The 21,998-nt window shown below is 40.3% G+C and overlaps 2 protein-coding genes and 1 non-coding gene across 3 annotated transcripts; 2 read left to right on the top strand and 1 right to left on the bottom strand.

Annotated features, from left to right (window-relative positions):
• The first annotated feature begins 7,681 nt into the window (after window positions 1–7,681).
• Window positions 7,682–11,259, top strand: LOC140182276 (uncharacterized). The gene is made up of 8 exons (XM_072228427.1): window positions 7,682–7,913; window positions 8,005–8,117; window positions 8,161–9,024; window positions 9,296–9,415; window positions 9,524–9,772; window positions 9,896–10,399; window positions 10,612–10,720; window positions 10,835–11,259. The coding sequence occupies exons 1-8, from the start codon at window positions 7,682–7,684 to the stop codon at window positions 11,257–11,259; spliced, it is 2,616 nt and encodes an 871-aa protein (XP_072084528.1).
• A 12-nt stretch (window positions 11,260–11,271) lies between these two features.
• Window positions 11,272–12,207, top strand: LOC140182275 (uncharacterized). The gene is made up of 3 exons (XM_072228426.1): window positions 11,272–11,489; window positions 11,559–11,790; window positions 11,977–12,207. The coding sequence occupies exons 1-3, from the start codon at window positions 11,272–11,274 to the stop codon at window positions 12,205–12,207; spliced, it is 681 nt and encodes a 226-aa protein (XP_072084527.1).
• A 9,004-nt stretch (window positions 12,208–21,211) lies between these two features.
• Window positions 21,212–21,319, bottom strand: LOC112781620 (small nucleolar RNA R71). The gene has a single exon (XR_003192386.1). It is a non-coding gene; the product is annotated as a small nucleolar RNA R71 (small nucleolar RNA).
• Between the last annotated feature and the right edge of the window lie 679 nt (window positions 21,320–21,998).

Genomic DNA, 21,998 nt, shown 5'->3' with positions numbered 1-21,998 from the left:
CCTTGCGGCCTGGTGTCCGGGCTTTTAGTGACTTGTCTGATAACTTTTTAGTGTTCTTTATATAGAACCTTTTTAGTTTCGGATGACTTTTTGTAGCCTTGTTTTGAGATCATGCCTTTAGCTGACGTCGACCCGTACGACTTTGTTATCTGGGCTTTTTAGTCACATTCCAACAACTTTTTAGGTAGTGTTCCGATGAGAAACCTTTTCTTTATAGTTTGTTTAGATGACTTTTTAGCGCCGTTTCGACTTGTGCTTTTGCTTTTTAAGTAATGTCTTTTTTCGAGACTTTGTACCTTTCAGCTAAGCACTTCTGCCTTGGCTTTTTAGCCTTTCTTTGGCCTTTGCGCGATGTCTTCATCCCTTTTTAGTGATCCTTTCATTGGTCCGACTTCTTTGTCAAGCCTTCTTAAGTTATTTTTAGTAATCCATTTTTAGTCAGACCTCGTCAGGTCACTTTCTATGGGTTAGTTTTTATAACTTCTTGCATTAACTTGCTTCTATCGCTTCACCTTGCCGACCTCTTTATAATTGGGCGATGAATTTTGCATTTTGTGAGCTTAGATTAATGCATATTGGTAGTAAACTTTTTAGGGAATTGATAACTTTCATTCAAATAATAATGAGATAAAAACATAAATAAAAGTGTGTACATACGAGTGCTTACCCTTCTAGGTCGGGCAGTTTTTTAGATCTCGACCTGGCGCCTCATCAAAAAACCTTTTCAGGAAAAAGAGTGCGCCTTGACCTAAGATCTTTACTATTTTCTAGCTATAGTAACTTCTTAGGTTACAGGCATGCCATGACCTTGGTAGCTCTTTCCCTTCGAGGTCGGACACCTTGTAGTAACCTTTCCCCAGTACTTCTGCTACTCGATATGGTCCTTTCCAGTTAGCTGCTAGCTTCCCTTCTCCTGACCGACCTGCTCCGATATCATTTTGGATTAAGAAGAGATCATTGGTGGTGAAGCTTCGCTGGATTACCTTCCGATTATACCTTACAGCCATTCGACGCTTTAGGGCTTCCTCTCTAATTCGAACTCTTTCTCAAACTTCTGGAAGTAGGTCGAGCTCTTCCCTTTGGGCTTGGAAGTTAGTATCTTCATTGTAGAGGATCATTCTGCGAGATCCTTCTTCTACTTCCACGGAAATTATTGCCTCATTGCCTCCATTTCGTAAGCAAGTTGGAATGGTGATTCTCTAGTGGTTGAGTGTGGTGTCGTCCGGTATGCCCATAGGACTTGAGGGAGCTCTTCGGCCCAAGCTCCCTTGGCGTCCTGTAGCCTCCATTTTAACCCGGCCAATATGATTTTGTTGGTGGCTTCCGCCTGTCCATTGGCTTGTGGGTGCTCTACAGAGGTGAACTGGTGCTTGATTTTCAAATCGGCTACCAGATTTCTAAAGCCCGTGTCGGTGAATTAGGTGCCATTGTCTGTGGTAATAGAGTATGGAACCCCAAACCTTGTGACAATGTTTCTGTATAAGAACTTTTGACTTCTTTGGGCGGTGGCACTGGCCAAAGTTTCTGCCACAATACATTTTGTGAAATAGTCTATTCCTACAATGAGGAACTGAACTTGCCCTGATCCCTAAGTGAAAGGTCCGAGGAGGTCAAGCCACCATTTTACGAATGGCCAGGGTGAAATGACATAAATGAGTTCTTCGGGTAGGGCGATGTGAAAGTTTGTGTGCTTCTGACATGGGGGCATGTTTTGACGAACTCTGTTGCTTCCTTTTGCAAGGTCGGCCAGTAGAATCCAGCTCAGAGTACCTTTTTGGAAAGAGCTCGCGCCCCAAGGTGGTTACTGCACATGCCACTATGGACTTCTTCGAGAACTTCCCTTGTAGTAGAGGTCGGGACACATTTTAGGAGGGGTGTAGAGATTCCTCTCCTATATAAGATGTCGTGTACTATGGTGTAGTACTGCGCTTCTTGTACTAGCCTTTTAGCCTCTTTTTTGTCTGCGATAAGTATTTCTTACTTGAGATAGCTGACTATAGCAGTCATCCACCCTTGGTCCTGGTCTGATATGCTTAGGGCCTTTTTCTCTTACGTGGTTGACGGATTTTGTAGTGTTTCTTGGATGAGGCTTCTATTATTACCGCCAGGTTTGGTGCCGGCTAGTTTCAAAAGTGCATCAACTCGGGCATTTTGTTCTCGGGGTATATGTCGGATCTCATAACCCATGAATTGTCCGAGCTGTTCTCTGGTCTTCTCTAAGTACTTCCTCATAGCGAGATCCTTGGCCTGGTAGCTCCCTTCTATTTGTGAGGTAACTACCTATGAATCGCTAAAAATGGTAAGCTTCTGAGCTCCTACCTCCCTAGCCAGCTTCAAACCAGCCAGTAGGGCTTCGTATTCAGCTTGATGATTTGAAGCAGGAAACTTGAACTTTAATGAGAGCTCGATTTGGGGTTTCCTTTCCTCTGGGGTCACCTTTAAGGTTCAGACTTTCATTATAACAGCGTCGCGTGAGTTTTTGGTCTCCCTTCCGGAGTTGGGAACTTCATGCATAGGTGTGGAGTGGAGACCATAGCGGCGAGCTGGTTTAGTGTTGTCCAACCTATTAGAGCATTGTAGGCTGAGCTCACGTCAACTACAATGTAGTCTACACTTAACGTCCTAGACCGAGTTCCTTTCCCAAATGTTGTGTGTAGTGGGATGTACCCTAATGGCTGAATTGGGGCATCTCCTAGCTCGAATAGGCTATTTGCATATGCTTTGAGTTCTTTTCCTTGTAAGCCGAGCTTGTCGAAGGCGGATTTGAATAGTATATCCGCAGAGCTTCCTTGGTTGACTAGTGTTCGGTGGAGGTTGGCATTGGCAAGTATTATGGTAACAACCATGGGGTCATCATGCCCCGCGATGATGCCCGCGATGTCTTTTTGAGTGAAGGTAATAATGGGGAGGTCGACCAACCTGCCGCCTCCTCCACCATGGTACACCTCCTTAAGGTGTCTTTTGCGCGATGACTTAGAGATCCCTCCTCCTGCGAATCCTCCATTTATCATGTGATCATGCCTTTCAGGGGTGTCAGGGGGATGTTCAGCTCGTTCGATCTCTTTAACCCCTCTTCTCTTCTTCGGTTCATCTGTTTTGTTGGCCAGGAACCTGTCTAGTCTTCCTTCCCGGGCCAGCTTTTCTATAACGTTCTTTAGGTCGTAGCACTCGTTGGTAGGGTGCCTGTAGACTCGGTGGTATTCGCAATACTCTGTTCGACTTCCTCCTCTTTTATGCTTAATCGAACGAGGGGCGGGATCTTCTCAGTGTTACATATCTCTCTGTAGACATCCACAAGCGACACCCTGAGGAGAGTGTAGTTGTGGTATTTTCTAGGTTTTTTAGTAGGCTGGTCCTCTTTTTTCCTGAACTCTTTATCCTTGTCCCGAGATGGGTAGGAGAATCTAGACTTTGAGGTTTTTCCTAATCAAGAGTTCTCCACCATATTAATATACTTTTCTGTCCGCTCTTGTACCTCGTTCAGAGATGATGGGTACTTTTTGGATATGGAGTGACTAAAAGGTCCTTCTCGTAGGCCATTGATGAGACCCATGATGGCTGCTTCTGTCGGCAGACTTTGTATGTCCAGACATGCTTTGTTGAATCTTTCCATGTAGTTGCGAAGGCTTTCCCGATCTCCTTGCTTAATCCCTAGCAGGCTTGGGGCATGTTTGGCTTTGTCTTTCTGGATGGAGAATCTGGCTAAAAATTTCTTGGCGAGGTCATCGAAGTTTGCTATTGACCTTGGTGGCAAACTGTCGAACCACTTTATTGCCGTCTTGGTCAAAGTGGTCGGGAAAGCTTTACAACGGATTGCATCTGAGGCATCCGTAAGATACATCCGACTTCTGAAATTGCTGAGATGATGGCTTGGATCAGACGTACTGTCTTACAGGGTCATGTCGGGGGCTTTGAAGTCCTTCGGAACTTTAGCTTTCATGATCTCCTTTGTGAACGGGTCTTGGTCCTTATGGGGGCTATCTTCGTGGCTGGATCGAGTGGTCTTAGTTTTGAAAACAGCTTCGAGCTTTAGGATCTTGTCCTCCAGCTCTGGACGCCATCTTATTTCTTTTCGAAGGCCTCACTCAGCCTCCCGCTGCCGGTCGACTTCTTGTTCAAGCTATTTTAGTCGATGTTGTTGATCACGGATAGCTTCCAAAATTTCGGTGTTTGAGAGTTGTTTATCTCCCTTATCTTGAGGTGTATTCTTTGGTATGGTATCCATGTTCTTATGCGGCGTTCTGTCTTCCAAACCAGCGTTGTGATCGTTGTCAAGGTTGTCCTCCATGATGATGGGATGACTTCCAGGTTCCCCGGCAACGGCGCCAATGTTCCGAGGGTTACCTGAAACTGAAGGTCGATCTTGGAGGAGATCAGCTGTTGTGGCCAGAGCTGTCGTGTCCGTCTTGCTGAGCCTTTAGATGTTGCTGATCCTTGGTCACCGGAGGGTGGTGGTACCTACAAGAGACTCCAATGCTTAAGTTAGCACGGGCTTTAAGCAGGTTTTTCGTGTAAAATCAGAACATGAGTTATACCTGGGTGCTCTAGTGTATTTATAGTAGTGTGGAGTGACCTCCCTTTAGATAAGCTAGTTATCTTATCTTATCTTTTGTGGGCGAGTCCCCTTATCTTTGGCCAGCCGCCTTTAGGTGGGCTGTGATCTTCTGCTTTGGGCCTACTTAGGCCCTTCTGGCAATTTGGCCGAGCTCTTTGGAAAGAAGTCAGTGTCGACCAACCTTTATAAGAGGTCGGTCATTTTTTGTCTTCATCCAACCCAGCTTGCCTAGCTCGACCCAGGGTATGAACACTTAGGAAAATATTTAAAGTCGAAACCCGGGCATTAATTTTAAAGGTTTGACCCAAAGTTGGGCCAAACGGGATAAAAACGCTAATAGGTTGGACCGGGTCCAAGTTGGGCACAAGCCCAACATATATATACTCTCATTAAAGGCCAATTCATCACACAACACTCTCATAAACACAATACACACCAGCTGAAAGAAAAGAGGGAGAAGAAGCACTATTCATCATCATCTTCCCAAGCTCATAACTTGAGCTACGGAGCTCCGATTGTCACACCGTTTGTGGCCACGCGATCCTCGCGAAGAGCTCTACAAAACACACTTAAAAAACTGGTAAGAAAATCACGAAATCCCTCTCATTTCTTCCTTCCAAAATTTCGAATTTTTAGGGTTTTGTATTGAGTGAAATTTTGTGATTTTGGGTGTTTAGGTACACTCTAGCACTTCATTCCTATTGGGTTTTGACCCAATCCACATTTGGTAAGGTGAGCATACCTGATCTCTTGTGGTTTTGTGTATATATGAAATCCTACGTTTGATATATGGAATTTGTGTAATTTCTAGCTTGAATTGGTGTTGTGTAGAGTATATTGGTGACTTAAATTTCTTGAAAGTGGACTTGGTGGCTGGACTTGTTGATCTTGGTTGAGGATTTGGTGAATTGAAGCTTGTTCGAGTTCAATTTTAGGTTTTTGGCATATTGGGAATCAGCCAAGCTATGGTTTTAGTTTCCTCTATGTAATATATAATATTTCTGGACACTTAGGCTAGTGACCTATAGGATAGGATTGAATTAAATTGGTTGTTAGAATTGTTGTATGATGATTTGATAATTTGGGTTGTTGATGACTTGAAATATTGATGCTGATAGTATGGTATTGGAGATTGAGATTGAATTTGATTATGATGATTGTTGGTAATGGTGGAATGATATTTGATAAATGTGTTGGTTGAAAAATGAATGCATTGTTATGTATTTGAGAATGGGGATTGATATTTGTATAAGGTGGAGTGGTGAATTGAGGTATGAAAAGTGTAAAATCTGATGTGTTTTGGGAGTTAATGAGATTGTGGTTTAGTGTTGGTTGTGAAATTGGAAAATTGAGAACTTGTGAAATTTTGGTAAAAATGAATTTTTGGTGAACTTTGACGGATCATAACTTGAGCCTCAATTTTCAAAATTTGTTGAAATTTGATTTAAATTAAAGTTCATTGAAAAATCTTTAAATGGATTTAAAGTTTGTAAGAAAGGATTTTTGTAGAGGAAGTTATGATCATTCAAAGTTTGGTGTCAAAATCTGAATTCTGTAAATGCTGTAGAATTTGTGATTTCTGGTTTGTGTGCGCATGCACCCCACTGTGAGTTTTTGAACCTGTGCACACGCACAGCCTTGTGCGTATGCACACACAGGGGAAGGCTTATTGACGGAAGCGCTACCACGCCCTGTGCGCACACACAACCAACGAAGTTTGGCAAGCTGTGCGTACGCACAGCCCTGTGCGCACGCACATGTTGAAAGGTGTATTCTGTTGAGGGCATTTGCACGCCTTGTGCGAACGAACAGAATTGTAAAATTTTACACCTGTGCGTACGCACAACTCTATGGGTCTGCACACATTTTGAAAATCCTCATGGGCGTGCACACGCACACCCCTGTGCATACGCACATACCCTGTTTTTCAACTAAATTCTTGTTTTTAAATGTTTCACCTTCCCAACAAGTTTGTAACCTTCTCTGACACCTATTTAAGACTCTTTAGCTTATTTTCGAGTATCAAAACATAGGAAAAGGTACTAGGAGATTTAATTTGATTCTACCTTGAAAAGTAGAGAACAAATGCTTAGGTTTCTAGTGTACTGAGGATGGGTTTGGTGGAGTGAGAAAGGAGAAAGATATATGAATTGAGAACTGATGAACTAGTGAGTTTGGAAAGGAAATTGTGAATTGACAGTGGTTGAGATGAGTCGAGGACTCGGAGTTTGAAATGATGATAAATTGATATAATGAAATTATAAATTTTTCAAAACCACTGATGTAACATTTTAAATTAAGATTGTTGAGAGGCTATGCGCCCGACAGGGACGGTGGTTGGATCTCGCCTGTCGAGGTAGCGGCAGCGGCATAAGGGCGGTGGTTCTTCCCACTTGCGTTGAGGTGTAAGGTCTGTGGCAATAGTATCCTGCTCGCATCCCTTTGGATTACTAGAGTGTGCAGGCATAAAATTATGGAAGGTGTTCTGAGCACCATATCTCGGGGGTTCCCATTATGATTCCGAAGAGCGACATCTCCATGGAGATGTGTCGGGTTGGCAGTTGAACTGACAATGTGTATATGCTGTTTTTAACTTTCAGAATTCTGTATTGTCTGTATATAGCTAGCTGGCTTAAACTCTGCAAGCCGTGGCTAGATCCTTAAACTATTATACTCTTCTATTTTGTTATATTATATCTATATCTTGTGCGTTAAGTTTGTAGCTTCGTGTGTACGTTTTGTGCTTTTCAAATCCTGATTTTGAGTTCTATCCTTCATCGGGCTTCTAGGATATATTACTTCTTCTATATATACATATGTATAATCCTTAGAATTTTCATAACCTTTGATTAACCTTTGCTTTACGATGCGAGGTAAGTCTTAGGGTAATTAGGGTGTTACATTTAGTGGTATCAGAGTGGTTCGTCCTCGTGAGCCTGAGGGATGGACCGATTGTGCTTCATTGCATACTCTGTGTGTCTTTTTCTTTGATGTTATTGGGTTATCTGTTTGATATATGCATAGCATTCTTGTTTTGAATGCCTTTTGGGATAATTGAAGCGTTAGGCTTTTGATATTGAGATTGATCACCTTGATATCGATTGTTTGGTGTAGACAAGAACCCTAATGGCCACTCGCAGACGAGGTCATACACGTTCACGAGCAGAGAGTAGGAATGAGCAACTGGCCGATAACCATGCCGAGTTCATGGCAGCAATGGCAAATTTTGCGAACAACATGGAGGCTAATGCTGCTGCGACTCTACAAGCTATGCAGAGGTTGGGCCAACCAGCCGGGAATGGAAACGGAGATGGAAATGGAAATGATAATGCGAAAGGAAATGGGGATAACGTGGGAGGTACTTCGATGACCTTGGCTACTTTTCTCCGGGTTCATCCGCAAAGTTTCAGATGTTCAACTAACACTACAGAAGCAGATGATTGGTTCAGGCCATGGAGCGTGCACTACAAGCACAGCAAGTTCTGAAAAACCAGTATCTGGAGTTTACTGTGTATCAGCTTTTGGGAGAGGCTCAGCACTGGTGGCAAGGAAAATGCTGATTGTTAAAGCTTCAGAATGCTGACATCCCTTGGGATGTATTCCAGACGGCTTTTTATAAGAAGTATTTTCTTAAATCTGCAAGGGAAGTGAAGGAGATGGAACTTATGCAGCTAAAGCAAGGTTCCTTGTCTGTGGCGAAATATACTAACCGATTTGAGGAGCTCTGTAATTTCTCTAGGGTGTGTCAAGGTGCCCCGGAGACCTACGAAAGCTGGAAGTGTATAAAGTATCAAAGGGACTTGAAGGATAACATTATGACTGCTGTGGCTCCTTTGGAGATTCGGATCTTCTCCGACCTAGTGAACAAGGCGAAAGTTATTGAGGAATGTGCAAAGACAGTAGCCTCATCAAGGGACACTCATGGAGGAAACACTAGTCGGGGACATGGCAAGTACTTTCCACCGAGGGGTCAAAATTTCAAGAAAGGAGGACATGCACCTCAAGGTCAAGGAGGCTTCAGAAAGAACACGTATAATCAGTACCAGCATAGTAAAGGGAGAGAAAATCAGAGTATGGTTTCTTCGGATTTAACTTGTGATCATTGTGGACATTTTCATCCATATGACTCTTGCAAGATTGGTATAGGTAGTTACTTCAACTGTGGTTTGCTTGGTCATATTGTGAGGGATTGTACTCGTGGGAAGAACCCGAATACAGGTCAGAGTCAACAGCAAGGGCGAGTATTTGCTGTGAACGCCAAGGATGCTGCTAAGGCAGATCCGTTGATGAGAGGTATATGCTTAATTGGTGATAAAACATTAGTTTCATTGTATGATACTGGAGCTTTGCATTCGTTTATTGCAATTAACAAAGCTGAGGAACTAGGTTTGAAAGTGTCAGAGTTAGTATTTGAATTGCATGTACATACTCCGCATCAGACAGTTGTGACTAGGTTAGGTTGTAGACAAGTATGTTTCAAGATTGAGGGTAGAGACTTTGTGCATGATTTGATTTGCTTACCAATGGTTGGGTTAGAGATGATTTTGGGGTTTGATTGGTTGTCGAAGAATCGGGTTTTTGTTGGATTGCTTTGAGCGGTCAATTCAGTTTATGCCGGAAGGAGAAAATGGAGCAGTGATAGCTGAGGGTTACTATCTGAACTCTATAATGGTGCACTGTAGTGGGGAAGAGTGTCAGGGTTATATCTTGTTGGCTGCTAATGCTTTGAGTGATGCCTAGAACTTAGATCAGATTTCGGTAGTTAGAGACTTTCTGGAAGTATTTCCGGAAGATATTCCTGAGTTCCCACCTCAAAGGGAGATCGAATTTACGATTGAATTGGTGCCGGGAGCTGGACTAGTATCGATTGTGCCGTATAGAATGGCTCTGATAGAGCTGGCAGAATCAAAGACTCAGTTGGAAGAGCTTCTGAACAAGAGGTTCATTCGACCGAGTGTATCTCTGTAGGGAGCACCAGTTTTATTGGTGAAGAAGGATGGAAGAATGCGACTTTGTGTGGATTACCGACAGTTGAACAAAGTGACTATGAAGAACAAGTACTTGCTGCCAAGGATAGATGACTTGATGGATCAACATCAAGGAGCTGGAGTGTTTTCAAAGATTGACTTAAGATCCGGTTATCATCAGATAAGGGTGAAAGAGGATGACATTCCGAAAACTGCGTTTAGGATGCGCTATGGACACTATGAGTTTGCGGTGATGTCCTTTGGGTTAACGAATGCACCTACTATGTTCATGGATTACATGAACAGAGTATTTCATCCCTTTTTGGACAAATTTGTGGTGGTTTTCATAAATGACATCTTAGTTTATTTTAAGACGGTGAAGGAGCATGAGGAACACTTGAGAGTTGTGTTGCAAATCCTGAAGGAGAAGAAGTTGTATGCTAAGTTGTCCAAGTGTGAGTTTTGGAAGGAGGAAGTAAAGTTCCTAGGTCACAAGGTGAGCAAAGAAGGAATAGCCGTAGATCCTTCAAAATTAGAGGCGGTGATGGAATGGGAAAGACCAACAATGATGACGGAAATCAGAAGTTTCTTGGGCTTAGCTGAGTATTACCAGAGATTTATTGAAGGATTTTCTGGGATTGCACTACCGATGACTAAGTTGACAAGAAAGGAGGTGCCGTTTGTCTGGACGTCAGAGTGTGAAGAAAGATTTCAGACCTTGAAACAAAACTTAACTTCAGCACCTGTTTTGATTTTACCAGAACCGCACGAACCGTTTGAAGTGTGTTGTGATGCGTCACTGAAGGGTTTGGGTTGCATGTTGATGCAACACCGGAATGTGGTGGCATACGCATCGCGTCAGCTGAGACCGCTTGAGGTGAATTACCCAACTCATGACTTGGAATTAGCGGCGATTGTGTTTCCATTAAAGATTTGGAGACACCACTTGTACGAAGTGAGGTTTAGCATCTTTTCTGATCATAAGAGTCTCAAGTACATCTTTGATCAGAAAGAGCTTAATATGCGTCAGAGGAGGTGGATGGAGTTGCTAAAAGATTATGATTTTGAACTAAGTTTCACCTTGGAAAGGCAAATGTGGTGGCAGACGCATTAAGTAGGAAGTCTTTAACAGTACCTTGGATGAGAATCAAGGAACAAGAGTTACTGGATAAATTTGTGGATCTTAAGCTGGATATTGGTGAAGTTGCCGGAAGAGCTTGTTTGAATCAGTTGCAGATTTCAAGTACGTTTAAATAAGAGATATAGAGGGCTCAACAAGATGAGCAAAAGCTTTAGTAATTATTTCAACCAGTTGGCAAGAAGAGGCATGGAGAGTTTACTAAGGATGATGAAAGGTTGTGGAGATATAAGGGGAGAATTTGTATACCGGATGTCGAGGGTTTGAGACAAGACTTGTTGTCGGAAGCTCACAACAGTGGGTTTTCTCTTCATCCCAGAAGTACGAAGATGTACTATGATTTAAAGAAGATGTTCTGGTGGACTAGGATGAAGAATGATGTAGCTACAGTTGTATGCAAGTGTTTGACGTGCCAGAAGGTGAAGATAGAGCATCAGAAACCGTCGGGAATGTTACAACCACTTGAGATTCCTCAGTGGAAGTGGGAAGGAATTGTGATGGACTTTGTGACCGGTTTACCAAGGACTAGGTTGGGATTTGATGTGGTTTGGGTGATCATGGATCGCTTAACCAAATCTGCTCATTTTCTGCCTATCTGAGTAAACTATTCTATGGAAGAGTTGGCAAGATTGTACATCAAGGAGATAGTAAGGTTGCACGGTGTTCCATCGAGCATAGTGTTGGACCATGATCCCCAATTCACATCAAGGTTTTGGGTGGCTTTCCAAAAAGCTTTCAGTACGAAGCTATGTCTCAGTACCGCATATCATCCACAAACGGATGGACAGTCGGATAGGACTATTCAGACGTTGGAAGATATGCTGAAGGCGTGTGTTTTAGATCAAGCCAGGAGTTGGGACCGTTACATGCTATTGGTGGAGTTTGCATACAACAACAGCTTTCATGCGAGCATTGGGATGGCGTCGTATGAGGCCCTGTATGGACGGAAGTGCCAATCTCCACTTTGTTGGTATGAGACTGGTGAAGTAAATGTTTTAGGTCTTGATTTGATAGCAGAGACTACTGAGAAGATTAAGAAGATTCAAGCTAGAATTCTAACTGCACAGAGTCGACAGAAGAGTTATGCAGATCAGAGAAGGAAACCATTGGAATTTGAAGTGGGAGAACATGTATTCCTGAGGGTTACACCAAAAACTGGGATCGGAAGAGCAATCAAAACAAAGAAGTTGAATCTGAGGTTCATTGGACCGTTTGAGATTCTGAGTCGATTCGGGCCGGTGGCATATCAAGTAGCTTTGCCACCTCACTTGTCTAACTTGCATGACGTATTTCATGTGTCACAACTCCATAAATAGACGTCGGATACAGCTTATGTGTTAGAGCCCGAGTTAGTCGAGTTGAGGGAAAACTTGACATTTCAAGTAACACCAGTGAGAATTGATGAAAATAGTGTGAAGAAACTGCGAGGAAAGGAAGTTTTATTGGTTAAAGTTTCTTGGAAAAGGAATGGAGTAGAAGAACATACTTTGGAATTGGAGTCCGAGATGCAGAAGGATTATCTCGAGTTATTCTCATGTAATCACTAAATTTTGAGGACAAAATTTCTTATTTCGTGGGGAGAATGTAAGAATCGAGACTAATTAATCATCTAAGTAAATAATTAATATTGCCCAAAATAGGATCCTAAAATTTAGAATGAGAATTTGTGGATTTAAATATGATTTTTGGACTCAGTAGATTTTTCTGAGTCAAAAAATATATTTTCTGCAAAAAATCGAGTAAAACCGCGAACTGGCAGCCGAACCGGTCGAATCGGTTTAAGTCTGTCCGGTACTGTGCGAGAAAAATTAAAAAAAATTGAAAACCTTACGAAAATATTTAAAGTCGAAAACCAGTCGTTAATTTTAAAGGTTTGACACAAAGTTCAGCCAAACGGGCTAAAAACGCTAATGGGTTGGACCGGACCTAAGTTGGGCAAAAGCCCAGCATATATACTCTCATTAAAGGACAATTCAGCACACAATACTCTCATAAACACAACACACACTAGCCGAAAGAAAAGAGAGAGAAGAAATACTATTCATCATCATCTTCCCAAGCTCATAACTTGAGCTACAGAGCTCCGATCGCCGCACCATTTGCGGCCACGCGATCCTTGCGGAGACCTCTACAAAACCCACCCAAGAAACTGGTAATAAAATTACGAAATTCCTCTTAGTTCTTCCTTCCAAAATTTTGAATTTTTAGGGTTTTGTATTGAGTAAAACTTTGTGATTTTGGGTGTTTAGGTACACTCTAGCACTTCATTCCCATTGGGTTTTGACCCAATCCACAGTTTGTAAGGTGAGCATACCTGATCTCTTATTATTTTGTGTATATATGAAACCCTAGGTTTGATTTATGGAATTTGTGTAATTTCTAGCTTGAATTGGTGTTGTGTGGAGTAAATTGGTGACTTAAATTGCTTGAAAGTGGACTTGGTGGCTGGACTTGTTGATCTTGGTTGAGGATTTGGTGAATTGAAGCTCGTTGGAGTTCAATTTTGCATTTTTAGCATATTAGAAATCGGTCAAGGTATGGTTTCGGTTTCCTCTATGTCATATATAATATTTCTGGACACTTAGGCTAGTGCCCATAGGATAGCATTGAATTAAATTGGTTGTTGGAATTGTCGTATGATGATTTGGTGATTTGGGTTGTTGATGAATTGAAATGTTGATGTTGATAGTATGGTATTGGAGATTGAGATTGAATTTGATTATGATGATTGTTGTTAATGGTGGAATGATATTTGATAAATGTTTTGGTTGAAAAATGAATGTATTGTTATGTATTTGAGAATGGGGATTGATGATTGTATAAGGTGGAGTGGTGAATTGAGGTATGAAAAGTGTGAAATCTGATGTTTTATGGGAATTAATGAGATGGTGGTTTAGTGTTGGTTATGAAATTGGAAAAATTGAGAACTTGTGAAATTTTGGTAAAAACAATTTTTTGGTGAATTTTGATGGATCATAACTTAAGCCTCAGTTTTCAAAATTTGTTGAAATTTGCTTTAAATTAAAGTTCATTGAAAAATCTTTAAATGGAAATAAAGTTTGTAAGAAATGGACTTTTGTAGTGGAAGTTATGATCATTCAAAGTTTGGTATCAAAATCTGAATTCTGTGAATGCTGCAGAATTTGAGATTTCTGGTTTTTGTGAATGTCATATATAATACTTCTGTGAATGCGCATGCACAGCCTTGTGCGCACGCACACCCCTGTGAGTTTTTGAACCTGTGCGCACACGCAGCCTTGTGCGTACGCACACACAGGGGAAGGCTTACTGATGGGAGCGCTAGCACGCCCTGTGCGCACACACAACCAACGAAGTTTGGCAAGCTGTGCGCATGCACACGTTGGAAGGTGTATTCTATTGAGGGCGTTTGCATGCCTTGTGCGAACGAATAGAATTGGAAAATTTTACACCTGTGTATACGCACACCTCTATGCGTCCACACACATTTTGAAAATCCTCCTAGGCGTGCACACGCAAACCCCTGTGCGTTTGCACATGCCCTGTTTTTCAACTAAATTCTTGTTTTTAACTGTTTCACCATCCCAATAAACTTATAACCTTCTGTGACACCTATTTAAGACTCTTTGGCTTATTTTCAGGTATCAAAACATGGGAAAAGGTACTAGGAGATTTAATTTGATTCTACCTTGAAAATTAGAGAACGGAGGCTCAGGTTTCTGGTGTACTGAGGATGGGTTTGGTAGAGTGAGAAGGGAGAAAGATATATGAATTGAGAACTCATGAACTAGTGAGTTCGGAAAGGAAATTATGAATTAACAGTGGTTGAGATTAGTCGAGGACTCGGAGTTTGAAATGATGAATTATTAATATAATGAAATAATAAATTTTTCAAAACCACTGATGTAAAATTTTAAATTAAGATTGTTGAGATGCTACGTACCCGGCAGGGACGGTGGTTGGATCCCGCCTGTCGAGGTAGCGGTGGCGGCGTAAAGTCGGTGGTTCGTCCCACTTGCGTTGAGATGTGAAGTCCATGGCAAGAGTATCCCACTCACATCCCTTCGGATTACTAGAATGTGTAGACACAAATTCCTGGACGATGTTCTGAGCACTATATCTCGGGGGTTCCCATTATGATTCCAAAGGGCGACATCTCCATGGAGATGTGTCGGGTTGGCAGTTGAACCGACAATGTGATATCACAGCCAGTAGGATAGGCATTCTTCATGTTCATATTCTATTTGTTTGTTTGCTTTGCCGACTTATAATTGCTTGCCTAATTGTATAACATGCCTAATTGCCTATTTGAATTACTTGCCATATATGTCTATACTTGTGTTTTACTTGCATTGTAACAATTGTGTATTTCTATTGGGATTGAGGAGGTTCAGAAGGCGGTGGCGATTGGATCGCATGGAGGATAGGTTGGTGAAGGCTGTGGGACAGCGGAGAATAGTTAGATTAGAAAATTCTTTAAGTTAGAATACCCCTTTATCATGTTATGGTTTAAATTATTCTTTAATGTTTTAGTTATGCTTTAAGATGAATCTTGTGATGGATATGAAGTTCCAAGATTGCCTCTGGCATCCCGGAGTCTTATATTTTACATTACAGGCACTGTTACCATACTGAGAACCTCCGGTTCTCATACCATATTCTATTGTTATGTTTTAGATGCAGGTCGCAACCCACCTCGGTGAGTTGCTACGATGGTGACAGAGCGGAGGATCCTAGATATATTTTGGAGTCTTTTTGCTTATTTTGTTTAGATTTTTCACTTTTGTATTTACTTTTGCCTAGAGGCTTGCTTTGAGAGAAAAACTTGTATATGTTGTTTTTAACTTTCAGAATTCTGTATTGTCTGTATATAGCTAGCCGGCTTAAACTTCGCGAGCCGTGGCTAGATCCTTATACTCTTATACTCTTTTATTTCGTTATATTATATCTATATCTTCTGCGTTAAGTTTGTAGCTTCGTGTGTAAGTTTTGTGCTTTTCAAATCCTGATTTTGAGTTGTATCCTTCATCGGGCTTCTAGCATATATTACTTCTTCTATATATACATATGTATATGCCTTAGAATTGTCGTAACCTTTGATTAACCTTTGATTTACGATGTGAGGTAAGGCTTAGGATAATTAGGTTGTTACAAACGCCAGGAATGGGGTGGAATGTGGCATTCAACACTGGCTTAGGTTCTGATGCCAGGGCATCTTGGCTAGTTTCACAAGCCATTTTTAGTTTGTTTAAGAGTAGTTTCATGCATTTCTTAGGTAATAAGTAAGTATTGGGATGATAAAATCATGCATGCCTTGATTTAATCAAACATTGTTATTCTGATGCATTTTCATAAGAATTTTGCTATGTTTACTTGTTGATTATGAATGATGCAATTTCTTGTGATTAGCAAAGCTTTCATGCATTTTTTTTTGTTAATGATAGGTGAAATGGAAGCTAAGAAAAGGGAAGGCAAAGAAGCAACAAGAAGGCCATGAGAGGAGGCAAAGGGAAGCAACGTTGGAGCCAAAGTTGGTGCTCCAACGTTGCTGGAAATGTCACTCCCCACAGCCTGAAGGGGTATACTTCCAACAAGAATAACTTGAGCTACAAAGCTCCAAATGAGGTGATTCTAAAAGCATTGGAAAGTAGGAATCAAGAGCTTTCCAAGAATATATGGCACTACATGGTTGACACTAAAATTGAGGGAAAAAACTGCCCCGAAAAGTGCATAAACGAACATGGTACCAACCTGATGTAGTAAGGCCAGCTGACCTCTGCACCTTCGATGGAGTATAACTCGAGCTATGGAGCTCCAAATGATGTGCTTCTAACGGCATTGGAAAGTAGACATTAAGGGATTTCCAAAAATATATAATAGTATGGGGGTGAACAGCACGTTTAAGCTTCCGAATCTGGCAATGTTCCCAACGTTGGTGCAAACATTGGAGGTCCAACGTTGCCTCCAACGTTGCACTCTGACGCCAGTGACCCTGTCCCCTTCTAAGGAGCATAACTTGAGTTGCAAATATCCAATTGAGATGATTTGAGTTGGGATAGAAAGCTAACATTCAGAGCTTTTCAAACATATATAATAGTCTATAGTGGGCATGAAATTTGCAACGTTGAAAAGAGGACAAAGTGACGTCCCAAAGCTTGATTTGCAACATTCAGTTTGGAACTTGAAAATTTGGCATCCATGCGCACGCGTAGGTGACGCGCATGTGTGGATGTGTGAACGTTGGAGGTCTAACGTTACCTCAAACGTAGCCTCCAACATCCGCGATAAAATTTCAGAAATGGGAGTTGGGAATTTTGAATCCACGCGTACGCGTCAGTGACACGTTTGCGCGGATGAAAAAATGCCAATTTGCGCGTAAGCGTTGATGAGCGGATAATTTATACGCTTTTTGACATTGTTTTTAGTATGTTTTTAGTAGGATCTAGTTACTTTTAGGGATGTTTTCATTAGTTTTTATGTTAAATTCACATTTCTGGACTTTACTATGAGTTTGTGTGTTTTTCTGTGATTTCAAGTATTTTCTGGCTGAAATTGAGGGACTTGAGCAAAAATCAGATTCAGAGGTTGAAGAAGGACTGCTGATGCTGTTGGATTCTGACCTCCCTGCACTCAAAGTGGCGTTTCTGGAGCTACAGAACTCGAAATGGCGCGCTTCCAATTGCGTTGGAAAGTAGACATCCAGGGCTTTCCAGCAATATATAATAGTCCATAGTTTGACCCAGAATAGATGACGTAAACTGGCGTTCAACGCAAGCTTTCTGCCCAAATCTGGCGTCCAGCGCCAGAAAAGGAGCCAAAATCAGAGTTGAATGCCTAAACTGACACAAAAGCTGGCGTTCAACTCCAAGAAGGACCTCTACACGTGCAACACTCAAGCTCAGCCCAAGCACACACCAAGTTAGCCCCGGAAGTGGATTTATGCATCAATTACTTACTCATGTAAACCCTAGTAGCTAGTTTATTATAAATAGGACCTTTTACTATTGTATTAGACATCTTTTGAACGATCTTTGAATCTTGAGAATCTTTGGACGCCTGGTTCTTAGATCAGAGGGGCTGGCCATTCGGCCATGCCTGGACCTTTCACTTATGTATTTTTAACGGTAGAGTTTCTACACGCCATAGATTAAGGTGTGGAGCTCTGCTGTTCCTCAAAGATTAATGCAAAGTACTACTGCTTTCTATTCAATTCATCTTGTTTCGCTTCTAAGATATTCATTCGTACTTCAATCTGAATGAGATGAACGTGACAATCATCATCATTCCCTATGAACGCGTGCCTAACAACCACTTCCATTCTACCTTCGACTGAATGAATATCTCTTAGATCTCTTAATCAGAATCTTCGTGGCGTAAGCTAGAATGATAGCGGCATTCAAGAGAATCCGGAAAATCTAAAGCTTGTCTGTGGTATTCCGAGTAGGATTCAATGAATGAATGACTGTGACGAGCTCCAAACTCGCGATTGCAGGGCGTTAGTGACAGACGCAAAAGGATAGTAAATCCTATTCCAGCATGATCGAGAACCGATAGATGAATAGCCGTGCCGTGACAGGGTGCGTTGACCATTTTCACTGAGAGGATAAGATGAAGCCATTGACAAGGGTGATGCCTCCAGACGATTAGCCGTGCCGTGACAGGGCATTGGATCATTTTCCCGAGAGATGACCGAAAGTAGCCATTGACAGTGGTGATGTATCACATAAAGCCAGCTATGGAAAAGAGTAAGACTGATTGGATGAAGATAGCAGGAAAGCAGAGGTTCAGAGGAACGAAAGCATCTCCATTCGCTTATCTGAAATTCCTACCAATGAATTAAATAAGTATTTCTATCCCTATTTTATTATATTAAATTCGAAAACACCATTATCAATTTATATCCGCCTAACTGAGATTTGCAAGGTGACCATAGCTTGCTTCATACCAACAATCTCCGTGGGATTCGACCCTTACTCACGTAAGGTATTACTTGGACGACCCAGTGCACTTGCTGGTCAGTTACACGGAGTTGTGAACCGTGGTTTTGGCATCATGTTTTTGGTGCCATTTCCAGGGAAAGAAAGAGCAATGAACTTTACATAATTAAAGTGTAATCACGATTCCGCGTACCAAGTTTTTGGCGCCGTTGCCGGGGATTGTTCGAGTTTGGACAACTAACGGTTCATCCTATTGCTCAGATTAGGTAATTTTCTTTTTGTTTTGTTTTCAAAAATTTTTCAAAAAAATCTTTCAAAAATTTCTCCTTTGTTTTCGAAAAAGAAAATATAATGTTTTCAAAAATAAATTATTCTATGACTTCAAAATTTTTAAGAATGAATTCTAGTGTTTCATGAAGCATGTGAAGCCTAGCTGGCTGTAAAGCCATGTCTAAATTTATTTGGACTGAGGCTTGCAATTTGTTACCAAGAGCAATATACTCTGATGTTAAATGCTGAAGCTTGGCTGGCCATTGGCCATGTCTAGTGTTTTGGACTGGAGCTTTCATTGAAAGCTTGGCTGGCTAGTGAGCCATGTCTAATTCCTGGACTGAAGCTTTAGACTAAGAATGCAAGATTCCTGGAATTCATGTTAAAAATTTTGGAATCCTTATTTTTTTTCTTTTTCATATAATTTTCGAAAAAATAAAAAAAAAATTAGAAAATCATAAAAATCAAAAACATTTTTTGTGTTTCTTGTTTGAGTCTTGAGTCATATCATAAGTTTGGTGTCACTTGCATATGCATCTTGCATTTTTCGAAAATCTCATGCATTCATGGTGTTCTTCATGATCTTCAAGTTGTTCTTGGTAAGTCTTCTTGTTAGATCTTGATGATTTTTTGTTTTGTGTCTTTTCATGTTTATCATATGCATTCTTGAATTCTTAGTGTCTAAGCATTAAAGAATTCTAAGTTTGGTGTCTTGCATGTTTTCTTTGCATTAAAAATTTTTCAAAATTGTCTATGATGTTCATCTTGACATTCATAGTGTTCTTGGTGTTCATCTTGACATTCATAGCATTCTTGCATGCATCACATGTTTTGATCTAAAAATTTCATGCATTGCATCTTTTTAGTGTTTTTCTCTTGCATCATAAAAATTAAAAAATAAAAAATAAAAAAAAATATCTTTCCCTTTTTCTCTCATCAAATTAGAAAATTTGAGTTGACTTTTTCAAAAATTTTTAAAATCAAGTTGTTTCTTATGAGTCAAATCAAATTTTCAATTTAAAAATCTTATCTTTTTCAAAATCTTTTTTAAAAATCAAATCTTTTTCAAACTTCTTAGTTATTTTCGAAAATTCAAAAAAATATTTTTCAAAAATCTTTTTCTTATTTTTATTTAAAATTTTCGAAAATAACATAATCAATTAATGTTTTGATTCAAAAATTTGAAGTTTGTTACATGCTTGTTAAGAAAGATTCAAACTTTAAGTTCTAGAATCATATCTTGTGATTTCTTATGAATCAAGTCATTAATTGAGATTTTAAAAATCAAATATTTTTCAAAACTAATTTCTAAAATATCTTCTTATCTTACCTTTTTCAAAAAGTTGGTTTCAAAATATCTTTTCTAACCTCCTAACTTCTTATCTTTTCAAAATTTGTTTAATCTAACTAACTAACTTTTTGTTTGTTTCTTAACTTTTTCAAAACTACCTAAATAACTCTCTCTCTCTAATTTTCGAAAATATCTTCCCTCTTTTTCAAAAATTTCTTTTTAATTAACTAATTATTCTTATTTTTATTTTTGATTTTAAAAATTTTCGAAAAATACTAACATTTTTCAAAAACCATTTTCGAAAATCACTAACCCTTTTTCAAAAATTATTTTCGAAAATTCTCCCTCTCCCATCTTATTCTATTTATTCATCTGCTAACATCTCATCTCACATCTCAACCCTCCTCACAGTTGTGTTTCTTCCATTATATTACATTCTTTGTCTCCCCCTCTTTTTCTACTCACACAGGGATCCCTATACTGTGGTATAAAGGATCCATATTATTATTATTATTTTTTCTGTGCCCTCTTCTTTGTCATATGAGCAGGAGCAAGGACAAGAATATTCTTGTTGAAGCAGATCCAGAACCTAAAAGGACTCTGAAGAGAAAATTAAGAGAAGCTAAATTACAACAATCCAGAGATAACCTTTCAGAAATTTTCGAACAGGAAGAGGAGATGGTAGCCGAAAATAATAATAATGTAAGGAAGATGCTTGGTGACTTTACTGCACCTAATTCCAATTTACATGGAAGAAGCATCTCCATTCCTGCCATTGGAGCAAACAACTTTGAGCTGAAACCTCAATTAGTTTCTCTGATGCAGCAGAACTGCAAGTTTCATGAACTTCCATCTGAAGATCCTTTTCAGTTATTAACTGAATTCTTGTAGATATGTGATATTGTTAAGACTAATGGAGTAGATCCTGAAGTCTACAGGCTCATGCTTTTCCCTTTTGCTGTAAGAGACAGAGCTAGATTATGGTTGGATTCTCAACCCAAAGACAGCCTGAACTCTTGGGGTAAGCTGGTCACGGCTTTCTTAGCCAAGTACTTTCCTCCTCAAAAGCTGAGCAAGCATAGAGCTGATGTTCAAACCTTCAGACAGAAAGAAGGTGAATCCCTCTATGAAGCTTGGGAAAGATACAAACAGTTGACCAAAAAGTGTCCTTCTGACATGCTTTCAGAATGGACCATCCTGGATATATTCTATGATGGTTTATCTGAGCTATCAAAGATGTCACTGGACACTTCTGCAGGTGGATCCATTCACCTAAAGAAAACGCCAGCAGAAGCTCAAGAACTCATTGACATGGTTGCTAATAACCAGTTCATGTACACTTCTAAAAGGAATCCTGTGAGTAATGGGACGCCTATGAAGAAGGGAGTTCTTGAAGTTGATACTCTGAATGCCATATTGGCTCAAAACAAAATATTAACTCAGCAAGTCAATATGATTTTCTCAGAGTCTGAATGGAATGCAAGCTGCATCAAACAGCACTCAAGAGGCTTTTCCTGAAGAAGAAGCTTATGATCCTGAGAACCCTGCAATAGCAGAGGTAAATTATATGGGTGAACCTTATGGAAACACCTATAATCCATCATGGAGAAATTATCCAAATTTCTCATGGAAGGATCAAAAGCCTCAACAAGGCTTTAATAATGGTGGAAGAAACAGGTTTAGCAACAACAAGCCTTTTCCATCATCCACTCAGCAACAGACAGAGAATTCTGGACAAAATGCCTCTAATTTAGCAAACTTAGTCTCTGATCTATCTAAGGCCACTGTGAGTTTCATGAATGAAACCAGGTCTTCCATTAGAAATTTGGAAGCACAAGTGGGCCAGCTGAGTAAAAGGATC

Source organism: Arachis hypogaea, chromosome 19 (genome assembly GCF_003086295.3).
Source record: "Arachis hypogaea cultivar Tifrunner chromosome 19, arahy.Tifrunner.gnm2.J5K5, whole genome shotgun sequence".
Lineage (NCBI taxonomy): Eukaryota > Viridiplantae > Streptophyta > Magnoliopsida > Fabales > Fabaceae > Arachis > Arachis hypogaea.
Note: the sequence above shows the minus strand (reverse complement) of the source record. Positions and strands in the feature narration are given on the sequence as shown.